An 18,904-nucleotide genomic window follows, 5' to 3' on the forward strand; every position below is an offset into this window, starting at 1 on the left:
TGAGGTGGGGGAGGGGGAGGCGGGGGCTTTGCCAGTGATTCGAGTAGGGGGGATGCTCTGCCTGTGATCTGGAGAGGGGGCTCTCAGAGGAACGGGACCTGTCAGAGAGATTAGGTCGCGCCTGTCTCAGTTGCAAAGCGGATCTGGACCCCCCGCCATGGCACGGAAAAGGCAATTTCCAAAAATAGAATGGCGCAGTGATGTCGCTGCTATCGTTTAGTTTGAGAACCCCGGACAATCGTGGCCCAGACGTGATTCTCGCCAGCTTCACGCTCCACCGGCAGGGGGGTAGGGGGGATACTGGGACCCGGGAGAATCTTTCCAAAAACTGACTCAATGCCGATTTTAATATGCTAAACTGGTTCACGCCCAGATACCGTCTGCTGCAGAGGGCTGGGAGCACCACAAAGTGATCAGCGCCCGATGGAAACACCGTTTAGTGGCTCTCTCGCTATTCTCCCAACATAGCGGGACGTGCGCCAGCGTTACGTGGCTGGAAAATCGCCCCATCAGTAGTTGCACAGAAAAATGAATAATGCTTTTACTGTTGGATCCCAAATTACACATCAGCTATTTGCGAAAATTCAACCCCAGAGGGACATAAAGAACCTAACTTGTAATTACAAATATTTTAGCGGCAATTTCATTTTATCATAACAAGTGGCAAATGAAGCAACAACATCGGGAAAAACGTGTTGACGCCGGGAATGGTTAGGATCTGGGATGCACTCCTTGAGAGAGTGGTGGAAGCAGATTCAACTGAGACCTTCAAAATAGAATTGAATAATTATCTGAAGAGGAAACGTTTGAAGGGCTTTGAGGAAAAGTAGGGAAAGTAGGACGAGATGAGTTTTTACTGCAGAGAGCTAGCATGGATATGACAGACTGAATGGCCTCCTGTGCTGTAACCATTCTGTGATTTTATGAATTCCTTTAAGCGTATTTGCGAGGCTAAAATGGCACAGAGCTTGCATCCAAAACTGGTTGAATATAGGTCATGGGCCTCATTATTGTTCAGGCAAGCTGCCAGAGCCTGATGTACCTCTGCAGGCAGCTGTCCCATTTCAAGGAGACAAATATAGCACCACTTGCCTCCCTGGTATTGGCCAAAGGTATGGCCTGGAAGGGAAGAGGGCTGGCGTAGCAACAAGGGGGAAGACTTGAGTAGTACTATTAAGATGGGGGGGGGGGGGGGGGGGGGTGCTGCTGCTCCTTGTACCTCCACAAGCAATTTTCAAGAAGTTTTAAAAGAATACTTAGGCCGCGATTCAACTAATTGGGAGCAAAGCCCCATAGCGAACGCGTTTAGCCACATGTTTCCCGGCACTCACAGCGCTGAGAAGCAAAAGGCTATATAATGCGACTTGCGTTGTATCACCTCAGTGGGGAACGTGCGGCTGAGGCCACATATAGCCCCAATCTGTGGGAGCTCCCGGGGCCCCTAAAGCGACCTCCAGACAGAACGCACTATGAGACGGTGTCTCAAAGTCTCAGGTATCTCGAGAATCTGCACATTAGAGTGAGACTGGCTGTCTCGCCCTAATATGCAGGTTTGCCAAAAAGTGACCCCACCCACAATGGGCGGGATTTACATCGCAACGTTTTGCGAGATCATGTTGGATCTCGCGAGGCGTTGCCAGCTGGGTAGATCCCAGGAGCAGAGTCTCCCGGCTTTTATGGGCCACGCTACGCCGCGGTGAGTTGCTTTTTGGGAATGGCACGGCCATTGGATCAGGCCCATAGTGTCTGTCAAAGAAAGGGGCGGCACAATGGCGCAGTGGTTAGCACTGCTGCCTCACAGCACCAGGGACGCTGGTTCAATTCCAGCCTCGGGGGACTGGCTGTGTGGAATTTGCACTTTCTCTCCATGTCTGCGTGGGTTTCCTCAGAGTGCTCCAGCTTCCTCCCACAGTTCAAAGATGTGCAGGTTAGGTGGATTGGTCATGCCACATTGCCCGTAGTGTCCAAAAAGGTTAGGTGAGGTTATGAGGTCGTGGGGATAGGGTGGGGGAGTGGACCTTGGTGGGGTGCTCATTCAGAGGGTTAATGTGGACTCGAAGGGCTTCCTTCTGCACTGTAGAGATTCTATGACCTTTTATGACATTCTAATTGTAATGATGTGGAGATGCCGGTGTTGGACTGGGGTGAGCACAGTAAGAAGTCTTACATCACCAGGTTAAAGTCCAACAGTTTGTTTTGATGTCACTAGCTTTCGGAGCACTGCTCCTTCATCAGGTGAATGAAGAGGTATGTTCCAGAAACATATATATAGACAGATTCAAAGATGCCAGACAATGCTTGGAATATGAGCATTAGCAGGTGATTAAATCTTTACAGATCCAGAGATGGGGTAACCCCAGGTTAAAGAGGTGTGAATTGTGTCAAGCCAGGACAGTTGGTAGGATTTTGCAGGCCAGATGGTGGGGGATGAATGTAATGCGACATGAATCCCAGGTCCCGGTTGAGGCCGTACTCGTGTGCGGAACTTGGCTATAAGCTTGTAAGTGAATTGTCAGTGAAGCTGATTCAGCTCCTATTCTGCTCATTGCTGTCAAATACGGAACCTAAACCGGCCCCTGATTTATATATGGAAGGGTCTTAACGCTCCTTCACCTTGCTGCCCAGGTCATCTGGAAAATGGCCCAACCCAATATTGGGTCATAATGAGTTCCAGTTGCTATCCCATTAGCCACCAAATCATTTCCAGCATACGAGAATCAGCACTTCATTAAAACACTCATTGATTATATATTTCTGCTATAAATTTGCAAGCCCATCAGGAATTTCTGATAGCTAGACGCCATTGCGAAGAGTCAGTATGGTTTTGTGCAAGAAGAAACAGGCTTAAGCTGTCCGTGTGCTGTGGGTAAAGTGGAACCGGTGGGTGTACTGTACTTAGACTTTCAGAAGCCATTTGATAAGGTGCCACACCAAAGGTTACTGTGGAAAATAAAAGCTCATGGTATAGGGAGTAATATATTGATATGGATAGAAGATTGGTTGGCTAACTGAGGGTAGGCATAAATGGGTCTTTTTTCTGTCGGTAGGATGTAATGAGTGGTGTGCACAAGGATTAGTGCTGGGACCTCAACGTTTCACAATGTATATAAATGATTTGGATCAAAGGACTGAAGGTACGGTTGCTACATTTGCTGGTGGGCCAAAGATGGGTAGGAAGGTAAGTTGTGAAGACGACATAAAGAGGCGACAAAGGGCCATGGGTGATGTGAGAGGGCAAAGATCTGGCAAATGGAGTATAATGTGGAGAAATGTGAAATTGGCCATTTTGGCAGGAAGAATAAAGAAGAAGTCTCTTATCTAAACGGTGAGAGATTGCAGAGTTCAGATTCAACGGGATCAGGGTGCCCGAGTGCATGAATCAAAAATGGCTAGTATGCAGGTGCAGCAAATAATTCGGAAAACTAACAGAATATTCTTGTTTATTGCGAGGGGAATTCAATATAACTGTAGAGAGGTTATACTTCAGTTGTACAGAGCACTGGTGGCACTACATCAGGAGTACAGTATTAGTCTCTTTGTTTATGGAAGGGTGTAAATTTATTGTAAGCAGTTCAGAGGTTTACTGGACCTATGCTAGGAATGGGCAAGTTGTCTTATGGGGAAAGGTTGGACAGGCTAAGTTTGCATCCAATGAGGTTTAGAAGAGTAAGAGGCAGCTTGATTGAAACTTTTAAGATCCTGAGGGTTATTGACAGGATGGAAGTAGAGTGGATGTTTCAACTTGTGGGAGAATCTAGAAATAGGGGGTCACTGCTTATAAACGTAAAAGGGGCTGGTTTAGCACAGTGGGCTAAGTAGCTGGCTTGTAAAGCAGAACAAGGCCAGCAGCGTGGGTTCAATTCCCGTACCAGCCTCCCCGAACAGGCGCCGGAATGTGACGACTAGGGGCTTTTCACAGTAACTTCATTTGAAGCCAACTTGTGACAATAAGCGATTTTCATTTCATTAAAGGGGCTTCCGTTTAAGACAGACATCAGGGGAATTTCTTTCTCTCAGTGGATCAATGGTGCATATTGAGTCATTGAATATTTTTAACGCAGAGCTGGATAGATTTTTGATAAAGGGGGTGGATGGTTATGGGGGGGTTTGGTAGGAAGTAGGTTATAATCTGATCAGGCATAATCTTATTAAATGGCAGAGCAGGCTCAGGAGGCCGAGTGGCCTATTCCTGTTCCTAATTCGTCTGTAGAGGTGGAAATTAAACCAAGACATTGGGCGGGATTTTCCATTGCCAGACGCTGAAATTGGGAACGGTGATAGGGCGGAGAATAGCTCCCGACACCGAAATCGCACTGATGCTCCGGCCCCTCCATATTGGTGTCATTGCGACGCGCGCAGTTGCAACCGCGTTCGCATCTCCATTATCGGGCCCACCCACGATGCTCCGTCTCCGATGGCTGAGTTCCCGACGGCGCGGTCTACGTATGGTCTCAACAGTCGTGAACCTGAAGTGGTGGCTGCGGAGAGAGAGGGTGTACGGATAGTGTCCAGCACCGCTATACTTTGCCGACAGTCGTGCCGCTGGCTGGGGGGCTTCTGCCATGGCTATGGGGAATAGTGGGGGGGGGGGGGGGAGTGGCCAGGAGGTGGACTGTGGGGTCGGGGTGGATGGGGACGCGGTCCAGCACAACAGGCACCATACTGGTGGGTGAGATTGGTGCGAGTGTGGGGGGTGTATAGTGTAGGCGCGGCTGCAGCTTGTCAGCCCTGCATGTGTCCATCACCGACCTGCCGATTTCCCCACCTTTTTCCGCGTGTTCTGCTGCTGTTCCACACAGCGCCAGTGCTAGCCCCTCACTGGTAGCGGAATCGGTGCGGGCGTGGTGCCGATTGGTCCGCCGCGGAACTCCACAGATCCTCCGTTGAAGTCAGCACTTCGCCGCAGGAACAGAGTCCAGCCCATTGGGTGGAATATTCCTCGCTGTGAGCAGAGTGCTAACGGAGACGAGGAAACCGGTGTATGGCTCTTCAGCTGCACAGCCAAGTTTTCTCTACTGATTATTGTGCTGCCTGTGCAAAAATAATCTGGCGGCGTTGTTTTCACCACCACTCTGATGGGGCGGGGACTGATGGAGCCGGCAACGCCAGCTCCACAGAGTTTGGGGTGTCATCTTTAAAGGGCACCCCAATCTGTGATTAAATATAAACGCCTCCCTACTCCCCACGGACATCGGGGTAACCCCTTCCCCCACGAACCCGGCATCAAAGGCATTGGGACTCCCAGCCCCCCTCCCCACCACACAGACATTGGGGCATCCCCCAAAAAGCATCGGGCCCCTGCCACACAGGCATCAGGGCGATTCTCCCGTCCCCACAAGCATTGGGATTCAGATACTTCCCCCACCACACAGACACATCAGGGTGACCACCCCACCCACATAAGCATTGCCCCCACCCCTCACCACACATGAGGGGAACCCTCCCAATGGGGCTCTCCAGAGGGGCCAGCCTCTAGCACTGCAACCATGGCATTGTCACCAGCACGGCCCCAGGCACAGCTTGGCACTGCCAGGGCATGTTTGCCCCCACCCCTTGCACAGGCTATACTTACCCTGGTACCGCCAACAGGTTAACCTCGCCTGATTGCCATTTTTGTATACCTGTTCTAAACCTCGCAACGTGACTATGTATGTTCAGTGAGGCTGGGTCACATGGCTGGCAAGCCCTATATTGATATTGAAATGTATTAAAGTGTATTTTAATGAAGTGGGTGAGAACCTGATTACGTCACCAGTGAGGGGTGGAGAAAATCAGGAAATTAGATCTCACCGGCGAGAATCTTGTTTCCCGACTCATGCAGTTTTGGGCCCCCGTTTGTGCTGATGACTAATACGGGCTCATAATTCCACCCAGTATTATTGAGTATTTTTCACACTTTGCCATCCCAATGTTTAAAATAACTTCACAGTCCAATATTCATCACTGGAGTTCTTGATAAATGTCATTGTCCAAGTCCGTTACCAACTCTATGGTCTCTGGAAAATTTCCCCTCAAATGCTTATCATCATCCAAACTTGCAAGATAAGTAGTGGCGATTTTCAGTCAGTACCATCTGTTGAGAAACCGTATTGAAATATTATCACAGATACTCAGAGAGCTGTAAGGTTAGTAATTTCAGAATACCCTTAGCAGAATCTTGCTGCAGTGGCAAATGCCCCAACACTGGGATCAGAAGTGAGCAGGACTTTCACTTGGAGGCCGCTGCCACGCGCAATCATGCAGTGAGGGGCCGGGGGCCAGTTGTTCCCAAGCCTGCTATTATATTGTTTTTATTCATTCAAGGGATGTGGCTTTGCCAGCTAGACCAGCATTTATTGACTATCCCTAGCTGCCTTTGAGAAGGTGGTGGTGACCTTCCTTCTAGAGCCACTGCAGTCCATTTGGTGTAGGTACATCTGCAATGCTGTTAGGGAGTTCCAGGATTTTGATCCAGTGACAGTGAAAGAATGACAATATTTTAAAATAAATTTTGAGTATCCAATTCATTTTCCCCAATTAAGGGTCAATTTAGCGTGGCCAATCCACCTACCCTGCACATCTTTGGATTGTGGGGACGAAACCCACGCAAACACGGGGAGAATGTGCAAACTTCACACGGACAGTGACCCAGAGCCGGGATCGAACCTGGGACCTCGGCGCTGCGAGGCAGCAGTGCTACCCACTGTGCCACCGTGCTGCCCTAAGAATGACAATATATTTCCACGTCAGGATGGTGAGTGGCTTAGATGGGAACCTACAGCTGGTTGTGTTCTACAGCTGCCCTTGCCCTTCAAGTTGGTAATGGTCATGAGTTTGGAAGGTGCTGCCTCAGGAACCTGAATGAGTTTCTGCAGTGGTTCTTGTAGATGGTTCACGCTGCTACTGCTGTGCATTGGTAATGGAGGGAATGAATGTTTGTGGATGGGGTGCCAAACAAGCGGGCTGCTTTGTCCTGGATGGTGTCAAGCTTCTTGAGTGCTGTTGGAGCTGCACTCATTGAGGCAAGTGAAGAATATTCCATCACACTCTTGACTTATGCCTTGTAGATTGTGGACACGCCTTGAGGAGTCAGCAAGTGAGTTAGTCTCTGACCTGCTCTTGTTGCCACAGTATTTATATGGCTAGTCCAGTTCAGTTTCTGATCAATGGTAACCTCCAGGATGTTGATAGTGGGGGATTCAGTGATGGTAATGCCATTGAAATTCAAGGGACAATGGTTTGATTCTCTCTTGTTGGAGGTGGGCATTATCTGGCACTTGTGTGGCACGTATGTTACTTGGCACTTGTCAGCCCAAGCCTGGATGTTGTCCAAACTTTGATGCATTTGGAAATGGGCTGCTTCAGTATCGAAGAAGTTGCAAATGGTGCTGAACATTGTTGCGCAATCATCAGTGAACATCCCATTTATGACCTTATGATGGAGAGAAAGTCATTGATGAAGCAGCTGAAGATGGTTTGGCATCGGACACTACCCTGAGAACTCCTGCAATGATGTCCTGGAACTGAGATGATTGACCTCCAACAACCACAATCAACTTCCTTTGTGTAGGGATGACTCCATCCAGCAGAGAGTGTCCCCCCTGCTTCCCATTGGCTCCAGTTTTTCTCCTTGCTTCCATTCTAGGCCAAATGCAATCTCATTGGGTCAAGGGTCTGTTCATCATATTTAAATGGCAACCAGAGAGTCATCAAGTCCTTGCAAGCCAGCAGTATTATTCTGCCTGTCTGAGTCACAGATTTTGACGTTGAACTGCTGCCACCTCTCCCCACCTGCCACACTTAGATCCCTGGAGCCGTTGCCACCCTCTGCTGACCTCTGGATCCTAATCATCCGCTGTTCCCCATTAACAGCGAATCCATCGCTCAGTGCAGGGAACGAATGGCCTCATGATTCAGCCATGCCTCCCTGCAGATTCTCCTCTCGGTTGTCCAGCATGGAGGGAGGTCCTGTTTTCATTGGGTGAGTCAGGAACTGACCCCAAATAAATTCCACTCCCAACCCAGAGTGTGCAGCTGTTCCAAAAAGAAGTGAGGTAGGAATTTTGGACCTTTGATGCTTCTACTTTTGGCATTTGTTCACTGTCAAGTAACAACCTAAACTGACCCCACAGTTCAAAAGCACATTTTGTCTCTGCCGGTAATAATGAACAGATCGTTCAGATAAAACTGTTATGTGTATTTTCTTGATAAAGCGTGGAAAAATTCTAGAGGTGCTCACTGAAACAACTTTTGAAAATGTATTGGTTCTTGTATTGGCAGGGCATGGAAGCTGGCGTTCCTGGAGACTAAATACAGCCCGGTAAGAATTTTTGTTTTAAAGAAAATTGCTAATTTACATCAAGATTAGTTTTTATTTCAGGTTGCCCTGAGTTTTACTTCAACGTCAAATGAAATGAAATGAAAATCGCTTATTGTCACAAGTAGGCTTCAAATGAAGTTACTGTGAAAAGTCCCCAGTCGCCACATTCCGGCACCTGTTCCAGGAGGCTGGTACAGGAATTGAACCCGCGCTGCTGGACTGCCTTGGTCTGCTTTCAAAGCCAGCGATTTAGCCCTGTGCTAAACCAGCCTCGTCTTACCAAATAGAGGTAAATGAAAATGTACTCCTATGAATTAATTGAAATTTGGACGGCTGGAGCAGGGAGATCAAATCTCAAATATGGCTCACTTTGTATGTGACTGGGGTGGTTGTTAAGGGCTTATACTCCAACCACATGCAATCATTTTTTGATAGGTATAAGCCCCACATGATATTGGGACTGTGGCTGCAGTTAATGGTTTCTGTGGAGTTTGATGCATGACCGCCAGTCCCGAACTCTACTGCTGATTTCCCATCCCTGTGGTTTGAACTGAAGTTATAAATAAAGGACATCTTTGTGCGCTGCTTGAATATGTGCACTTAGCTTTGCTCACCACTGGCTAATTTTTCATATTTGTAGACTGCAGCTGGAAGTGTCAGCTTTTTTGTAAGATTAAGAATACATTTGTTATCCTGAATTGCGTGCTTCCTGCAAGCATTCTATTTTGCAATGTGTTCAATGTTTTACATTATCTTCTGAACTGTCATACAGATTGGATTGCTCCCGACCACCTCCCCCTCCCCCCCCCCCCTCCCCCACTCCCGCCCCATGTTACCTTCTGTTTCATATTAATGTTTCTCCAGATTGTGACAGATAATGACCACATCCACTGTTTTGCAGTTTGCATGGAAAAAATGCATCAATCTCTGTCTCTCCATGTAGTTTTTTTCACTTTGCTAATGATGGCTGAGTGGGGCAAATAGAAGAGGCAGGCCCCAAGACGTACCTCAGCCTGTTTGGAAATGGCACAACATTGAGCTCTCCTAGCCATCCGGGCTAACTGGCCTTATTCACCAAGATCTCACATCATTAAAAACGGCATTTTGCTTTACAGTCAGCATAATCTAGTGACCTTAATTAGAAGCAGCTGATTATTATTTCATCTGTTTGGTATGTAGGGTGCTCAGTTTTTTCATTGACCGACAAAAATTGCTAGAGCCGTCGTCAATCATTACTCTCCTCATGCAAAAGATTCAGCCCATTGGGCAGGATTCTCTGTTCCCCGCTGCTAAGATCAGGGGCGGGATTCTCCGGTCGGCGACGGCAAAATCGTGTTCGGCGATTGGCCAGAGAATCCCTGTTTGCGGCGGAATCGGGGGCGGCGGCGCTTTGGCGATGCGCCGCCCCCTCGAAAACGGCATGCTCGCAGAGTACACCGCACGCAGTCGGGACAGTCTCAAGGACGTCACCTGAGGCCCTCCGCTGATGCTCCGCCCCCGATGGGCCAAGTTCCCAATGGCATTGGAACACTTGTCCTATTTTGTCTTGTGAACCCGGTGTGGCGGCTGGGTCCAGCGCCGCCACAGTCATGGGCGGGAGCCGTTCCGCGGGCAGGGCGGGAGGGTCTTTGACAGGGGCTGGGGGCACTGGTCGGGAGTGGTCTGGGGGTGGAGAGCCTGGTTAAAGGGGGACAGTTTTTGGCAGGCCGGGTCCATGAGTGGCCGGTGCCATGTTGCACGGCGCGGCCGCCACCGTGCGCCTGCACGGCCATGGACCTGGCAATTCTCCAGCCGGATCCACAGGTAAAGCCGGGGATCGGTGCACCAGACGGAGGATCAATGCAGCTTTTGCGCCGTTTTTTCGTGCGTAAAACGCCGCTGTTCCCACGCCGCGTCAGCACTTAGCCTTCAAATCGGAGAACCATGCCCCGAGAATCCCGATTGGATGGAGACTCTCACGTCAAGCCAAATGCAGAAACGGCACTCGACGGAAGACCCGTCCCCAGTCTCCGCTCCCACCCCGCCAGCTGTAGCAGCCTTTATGCCACATGGCAACGGAAACATGTAAACAGCTGATTTGCATTGATTCAAATGCAGTTAATTGCTGGAACGCCAAAAACAGCTGTTGAACACTTTGTGATGAACGGTTACTGCCTTATCATCATGTAAGGTGATGTCCTCTTTAAGACCAGGCTTGGAACCCTGGGGACTCCGCCTCTGGCTCCGCCCATCTGGGAGCCATACATGAAGGCCTGCCTCATGGTCTGTATAGCAGTCAGCTCTCGTCCAAATCTGTAGCATAGTTATTAGCCTAATAAAGCCTTCTTTACAGTTTAATCTCTAAGCATCATTATTGAGGGTACCTCAATTTATTAGGCTAAACTAGATTCAGGATGGACGCAGGCCTAAAACCAGAGAAGCTCAATCTGGAAGCACGAACGCCGGAGGCAAAGGAAATTTTTTAATACTGGCTGCGGTGCTTCGAGGCCTACCTGGACTCCGCAAAGACTCCCATCCTGGGGCCACGGAAGCTGCGTCTACTCCACGCCCGGGTGAGTCACAGAATCTCCGCCACGCTCGAAAAGGCGACGATTTATGAGGAAGCGATTGAGTTGCTCCGCAAGCGGTTTGTCAAACCCGTCAATGAGGTGCACGCCCGGCATCTGCTCTCTACCTGCCGGCAGCGCTCGGGGGAATCGCTCGACGAGTTTGTTGAGAAACTCACCGCGCTTGCCAGGGACTGTGACCATCAGGATGTGACAGGGGAAGTCCATATGAACCTGCACATCAGAGATTCTTTCGTGTCCGGCATCGGCTCGACCTACATCCGGCAGCGACTGCTCGAAAACGGGGCAAAAGACCTCCAGGAGACGCTAACGCTCGCCTCCTCGCTGGAGGTGGCCCGACATAACTTGGGTACGTACCCCGCGGACTCTGCCAGTCCCCCCGGACTTCCTCAGACTCGCCCGTATTACAGGCCTGCGCCACGCGGCGACCCGCTCACCATGGGGGCACACCTTGCTACTTCTGCGGGCAGGGCCAGCACCCACGCCCACGCTGCCCAGCCCGCTCCGCGATCTGCAGCGACTGCGGGAAGAAAGGGCACTTTGCGAGGGTCTGCCTGGCCAGACCCAGGGGCCAGAAAAACAAAGAACAGCCGGCCCGAAAATCAGGCTCTCAGGCCCGCAGGCCTCGCAATACTGCTGCTCACCGACCCGACACGTCCTCTTCTGACGCGTCATCAGCCTCGTGCGAATCATGGGAGCGGCCATCTGGTCGGCGGCCATCTTCTCGACCCGACACGTGCGACCAACGGCAGCGGCCATTTTACGACTCCGACTACCCGCGACTGGGTGCGATCACCCTCGATCAAACTCGGCCAAAACACCTGCAGAACTCCATGATGCAGGTCCAGGTCAACGGGCACGACACTGCATGCCTCTTCGACTCCGGGAGCACGGAGAGCTTTATCCACCCTGAAACGGTAAGGTGCTGCTCCCTACGCACCCATCCCACATCCCAAACCATAGCCCTCGCATCTGGGTCCCACTCGGTACAAATCACGGGGTACTGTATTGCGGATCTCTCGATCCAGGGTGCCAAATACACCCGTTTCAAATTTTATATCCTCCCTCACCTCTGTGCCCCCCTGCTGCTCGGACTGGATTTCCAGTGCAGCCACCGAAGCCTGACACTGAAGTTCGGCGGACTCTTGCCCCCCCTCACGGTGTGCTGCCTTGCGACACTGGAAGTCGCACCCCCCTCGCTATTCGCTAACCTCACTCCCGACTGTAAGCCCGTCGCCACCAGGAGCCGGCGCTACAGTGCCCAAGATATGGCTTTTATCAAGTCAGAGGTCCAGCGTTTACTGGGAGAGGGGGTCATCGAGGCTAGCAACAGCCCTTGGAGAGCGCAAGTGGTGTAGTCCGGTCCGGGGAGAAGAAACGGATGGTCGTGGATTATAGCCAGACCATAAACCGATTCACGCAGCTTGATGCGCACCCCCTTCCTCGCATCGCGGAAATGGTAAATCGGATCGCCCAATACCGAGTCTTTTCCACGGTCGACCTCAAATCTGCCTACCACCAGCTCCCCATCCGACCAAAAGACCGCCTCTATACTGCCTTCGAAGCAGCCGGCCGGCTCTTCCACTTCCTCAGGGTCCCCTTTGGTGTCACAAATGCGTTCTCCGTCTTTCAAAGGGCGATGGACCAAATGGTGGACCAGTACGGTTTGCGGGCTGCATACCCGTACTTGGACAATGTCACCATCTGCGGCCATGATCAGCAGGACCATGACGCTAACCTCAAAAAGTTCCTCCAGACCGCCCGAGCCCTTAACCTGACCTATAACGAGGGCAAATGCGTTTTCCACACCACCCGGCTGGCCATCCTCGGCTATGTCGTGGAAGACGGGGTCCTAGGTCCCGACCCCGACCGCTTGCACCCCCTTAAGGAACTCCCTCTCCCCCGCAGCCTCAAGGCCCTCAAACGGTGCTTGGGGCTTTTCTCCTATTACGCCCAGTGGGTCCCCAAGTATGCGGACAAAGCCCGCCCACTCCTAAAGACCACCACTTTTCCCCTCTCGGCTGAGGCTCAATTTGCCTTCAACCGCATCAAGGCCGACATCATCAAGGCCGCCATGCACGCGGTGGACGAAACCATCCCTTTCCAGGTAGAGAGCGATGCATCAGTCATCGCCCTGGCTGCTACCCTCAATCAAGGAGGCAGACCAGTAGCGTTCTTCTCCCGAACCCTCACCGCCTCCGAGATTCGACACTCTGCAGTCGAAAAGGAGGCACAAGCCATTGTGGAGGCTGTGCGGTGCTGGAGACACTACCTCGCCGGTAGGAGGTTTACCCTCGTCACCGACCAACGGTCGGTCGCCTATATGTTCGATAACACGCAACGGGGCAAAATAAAAAACGATAAAATTTTGAGGTGGAGGATCGAACTCTCCACCTACTCGTACGATATCAAGTATCGTCCAGGGGAGCTCAACGAGCCCCCAGCTGCCCTGTCCCGCGGCACATGTGCCAACGCGCAGGAGGACCGCCTGCAAGCCATCCACAATGACCTCTGCCACCCGGGGGTTACCCGGCTCGTCCATTTCATCAAGTCCCGCAACCTACCTTACTCAACCAAGGAGGTCAAGGCCATGGTCAGGGCCTGCCAGGTCTGTGCGGAGTGCAAACTGCACTTACATAGAACATAGAACATAGAAAATACAGCACAGAACAGGCCGTTCGGCCCACGATGTTGTGCCGAACCTTTGTCCTAGATTAATCATAGATTATCATTGAATTTACAGTGCAGAAGGAGGCCATTCGGCCCTTTGAGTCTGCACCGGCTCTTGGAAAGAGCACCCTACCCAAACTCAACACCTTCACCCAACACCAAGGGCAATTTGGACATTAAGGGCAATTTATCATTGGCCAATTCACCTAACCTGCACATCTTTGGATTGTGGGAGGAAACCGGAGCACCCGGAGGAAACCCACGCAGACACGGGGAGGACGTGCAGACTCCGCACAGTCAGTGACCCAAGCCGGAATCGAACCTGGGACCCTGGAGCTGTGAAGCAATTGTGCTATCCACAATGCTACCGTGCTGCCCTTGAGAACAAATAAATCTACACTATATCATTTAACCGTAATCCATGTACCTATCCAATAGCTGCTTGAAGGTCCCTAATGTTTCCGACTCAACTACTTCCACAGGCAGTGCCTTCCATGCCCCCACTACTCTCTGGGTAAAGAACCTACCTCTGATATCCCTCCTATATCTTCCACCTTTCACCTTAAATTTATGTCCCCTTGTAATGGTTTGTTCCACCCGGGGAAAAAGTCTCTGACTGTCTACTCTATCTATTCCCCTGATCATCTTATAAACCTGTATCAAGTCGCCCCTCATCCTTCTCCGTTCTAATGAGAAAAGGCCTAGCACCCTCAACCTTTCCTCGTAAGACCTACTCTCCATTCCAGGCAACATCCTGGTAAATCTTCTTTGCACCTTTTCCAAAGCTTCCACATCCTTCCTAAAATGAGGCGACCAGAACTGTACACAGTACTCCAAATGTGGCCTTACCAAAGTTTTGTACAGCTGCATCATCACCTCACGGCTCTTAAATTCAATCCCTCTGTTAATGAACGCGAGCACACCATAGGCCTTCTTCACAGCTCTATCCACTTGAGTGGCAACTTTCAAAGATGTATGAACATAGACCCCAAGATCTCTCTGCTCCTCCACATTGCCAAGAACTCTACCGTTAACCCTGTATTCCGCATTCATATTTGTCCTTCCAAAATGGACAACCTCACACTTTTCAGGGTTAAACTCCATCTGCCACTTCTCAGCCCAGCTCTGCATCCTATCTATGTCTCTTTGCAGCCGACAACAGCCCTCCTTACTATCCACAACTCCACCAATCTTCGTATCATCTGCAAATTTACTGACCCACCCTTCAACTCCCTCATCCAAGTCATTAATGAAAATCACAAACAGCAGAGGACCCAGAACTGATCCCTGCGGTACGCCACTGGTAACTGGGATCCAGGCTGAATATTTGCCATCCACCACCACTCTCTGACTTCTATCGGTTAGCCAGTTTGTTATCCAACTGGCCAAATTTCCCACTATCCCATGCCTCCTTACTTTCTGCATAAGCCTACCATGGGGAACTTTATCAAATGCCTTACTAAAATCCATGTACACTACATCCACTGCTTTACCTTCATCCACATGCTTGGTCACCTCCTCAAAGAATTCAATAAGATTTGTAAGGCAAGACCTACCCCTCACAAATCCGTGCTGACTATCCCTAATCAAGCAGTGTCTTTCCAGATGCTCAGAAATCCTATCCTTCAGTACCCTTTCCATTACTTTGCCTACCACCGAAGTAAGACTAACTGGCCTGTAATTCCCAGGGTTATCCCTAGTCCCTTTTTTGAACAGGGGCACGACATTCGCCACTCTCCAATCCCCTGGTACCACCCCTGTTGACAGTGAGGACGAAAAGATCATTGCCAACGGCTCTGCAATTTCATCTCTTGCTTCCCATAGAATCCTTGGATATATCCCGTCAGGCCCGGGGGACTTGTCTATCCTCAAGTTTTTCAAAATGCCCAACACATCTTCCTTCCTAACAAGTATTTCCTCGAGCTTACCAATCTGTTTCACACTGTCCTCTCCAACAATATCGCCCCTCTCATTTGTAAATACAGAAGAAAAGTACTCGTTCAAGACCTCTCCTATCTCTTCAGACTCAATACACAATCTCCCGCTACTGTCCTTGATCGGACCTACCCTCGCTCTAGTCATTCTCATATTTCTCACATATGTGTAAAAGGCCTTGGGGTTTTCCTTGATCCTACCCGCCAAAGATTGTTCATGCCCTCTCTTAGCTCTCCTAATCCCTTTCTTCAGTTCCCTCCTGGCTATCTTGTATCCCTCCAATGCCCTGTCTGAACCTTGTTTCCTCAGCCTTACATAAGTCACCTTTTTCCTCTTAACAAGACATTCAACCTCTCTTGTCAACCATGGTTCCCTCACTCGACCATCTCTTCCCTGCCTGACAGGGACATACATATCAAGGACACGTAGCACCTGTTCCTTGAACAAGTTCCACATTTCATTTGTGTCCTTCCCTGCCAGCCTATGTTCCCAACTTATGCACTTCAATTCTTGTCTGACAACATCGTATTTACCCTTCCCCCAATTGTAAACCTTGCCCTGTTGCACGTACCTATCCCTCTCCATTACTAAAGTGAAAGTCACAGAATTGTGGTCACTATCTCCAAAATGCTCCCCCACTAACAAATCTATCACTTGCCCTGGCTCATTACCCAGTACTAAATCCAATATTGCCCCTCCTCTGGTCGGACAATCTACATACTGAGTTAGAAAAGCTTCCTGGACACACTGCACAAACACCACCCCATCCAAACTATTTGATCTAAAGAGTTTCCACTCAATATTTGGGAAGTTAAAGTCGCCCATGACTACTACCCTATGACTTCTGCACCTTTCCAAAATCTGTTTCCCAATCTGTTCCTCCACATCTCTGCTACTATTGGGGGGCCTATAGAAAACTCCTAACAAGGTGACTGCTCCTTTCTTATTTCTGACTTCAACCCATACTACCTCAGTAGGCTGATACTCCTCGAACTGCCTTTCTGCAGCTGTTATACTATCTCTAATTAATAATGCCACCCCCCCACCTCTTTTACCACCCTCCCTAATCTTATTGAAACATCTATAACCAGGGACCTCCAACAACCATTTCTGCCCCTCTTCTATCCAAGTTTCCGTGATGGCCACCACATCGTAGTCCCAAGTACCGATCCATGCCTTAAGTTCACCCACCTTATTCCTGATGCTTCTTGCGTTGAAGTATACACACTTCAACCCCTCTCCGTGCCTGCAAGTACTCTCCTTTGTCAGTGTTCCCTTCCCCACTGCCTCATTACACGCTTTCGCGTCCTGAATATCGGCTACCTTAGTTGCTGGACTACAAATCCGGTTCCCATTCCCCTGCCAAATTAGTTTAAACCCTCCCGAAGAGTACTAGAAAACCTTCCTCCCAGACTTCTATCGGCCAGACAAGGTTCGGCTCGTGAAGGCCTCGGGCCCCTTTGAGCGACTGAGCGTGGACTTCAAGGGGCCCCTCCCGTCCACCAACCGTTATGCCTATTTCCTCACCGTGATCGATGAGTTCTCCCGTTTCCCATTCGCCATTCCCTGCACCGACATGACCTCAGCCACGTTGATTAAGGCACTGCACAGCATCTTCACCCTGTTCGGTTTCCCTGCTTATATCCACAGCGACCGGGGTACATCGTTCATGAGCGATGAACTGCGTCAGTATCTGCTCAGCAAAGGCATCGCCTCAAGCAGAACGACCAGCTATAACCCACGGGGAAACGGGCAGGTGGAGAGGGAGAACGCGACCATGTGGAAGGCTGTCCTTCTGGCCCTGCGGTCGAGAAATCTCCCAACCACCCGCTGGCAGGAGGTCCTACCCGATGCCCTACACTCCATTAGGTCACTCCTCTGCACGGCCACAAATGAGACCCCTCATGAGCGATTGTTTCTCTTCCCCAGGAAGTCTACCTCCGGGGTCTCGCTTCCACCTTGGCTGACGGCTCCGGGACCTGTTCTTCTCCGGAGGCACGCGAGGAGCCATAAAACGGACCCCCTAGTTGAAAAGGTCCGACTGCTCCACGCCAACCCCAGTTACGCCTACGTGGAGTACTCCGACGGCAGGCAAGATACGGTTTCCCTCTGGGATCTGGCGCCCGCTGGATCCTCCACCACAGACGCCCCTTCCCGCGCCGCTCCCCTGCAGGACCCGTCGCCCCCTACAACACACCCCCTTCCGACCGGCCCTACCACCCGTTGGTGAGCTCCTACCGTGCGCCCCCCCTTTACACACCCCGCCGGCGCCGGCTCCGCTACCCCCGGCCCTGCCTAGTTCCTCTGCCCCGACCCGGACCGAAGCTCCGACCGCTGTGCTCCCGGATGTGCCCTCAACCAGGACGTCCGTGCCTGCCGCACCACCGCCCGAACTGAGGAGATCAAGGAGGACGATCCGGCCGCCGAGACGGATGGACCTATGATGGCACTTCACCCCCGGCGGACTCCTTTTTAAACAGGGGGTGAATGTGATGAACGGTTACTGCCTTATCATCATGTAAGGTGATGTCCCCTTTAAGACCAGGCTTGGAACCCTGGGGACTCCGCCTCTGGCTCCGCCCATCAGGGAGCCATACATAAAGGCCTGCCTCATGGTCTGTATAGCAGTCAGCTCTCGTCCAAATCTGTAGCATAGTTATTAGCCTAATAAAGCCTTCTTTACAGTTTAATCTCTAAGCATCATTATTGAGGGTACCTCACACTTCAACAATGCTAAGTGCATTTTGCGGTTAGAAAAGAGGAAGTGAAACCACTTAGCTGCTTTGGGGGTTGGGGGTGCTCCCTTTGTCAGCGGGGGGGGGGGGGGGGGGGGGTCGTCATGAGCATTTGTGTTTTGGTTGTGGAGGAGGACCTGTCTGGCCCTGGACGCTGGGGATCGGGCCGCCCGTTCAAAATGGCAGCCTGACCTCAGTAACTGCAGAGAAACCAGCATGTCCGACTGTATGCATATGTTTGCAGAGCCAAGCCATGAGAATCTCACCACGGTAACGCTGTTTCGCACAATCACTTAGACTCTGGAACAGAGAATCCAGGCCATTGTCTCAGTTGTTTACACTGTACCTGTGTGATGTTCAGCCAATTAATAAAATTAGATTGCCGGTACATTGGGTCTCAACTACCAGATACGAAGAACCATTTTCTGCCCTTATACAGTGCAATGCTACAGAATCATCGAGGGAGCTTAGCTCCTCATTGTGAGCTTTCAGTCAAGCTCAATGCCGGACACAGCCAGGAACAGCTCAGTGAGGATTTACATTGCAGCAAATGGAATGTTTACTACAGCAATGACAGTTTTTGTATCTATTTGGTCTTATTTTTGGCCATTGATGCAATAACTGCCGGATTTTGGCTGCCAAGACTGGGAGCTCGAGTCTGGAAATTTCCTGATCCACCTGATGTGTCTAGGTGAAAA

At 50.7% G+C, this 18,904-nt stretch overlaps 1 protein-coding gene across 1 annotated transcript in view; it reads left to right on the plus strand.

Annotated features, from left to right (window-relative positions):
* plekhb1 (pleckstrin homology domain containing B1) overlaps nt 1–18,904 on the plus strand; it is a 110,789-nt gene that overhangs the window by 38,172 nt on the left and 53,713 nt on the right. The window contains exon 4 of the mRNA XM_072475966.1: nt 8,260–8,299. Coding sequence (XP_072332067.1) covers nt 8,260–8,299 — 40 coding nt within the window. The remainder of the gene's footprint in view (nt 1–8,259; nt 8,300–18,904) is intronic.

Source organism: Scyliorhinus torazame, chromosome 15 (assembly GCF_047496885.1).
Source record: "Scyliorhinus torazame isolate Kashiwa2021f chromosome 15, sScyTor2.1, whole genome shotgun sequence".
NCBI lineage: Eukaryota > Metazoa > Chordata > Chondrichthyes > Carcharhiniformes > Scyliorhinidae > Scyliorhinus > Scyliorhinus torazame.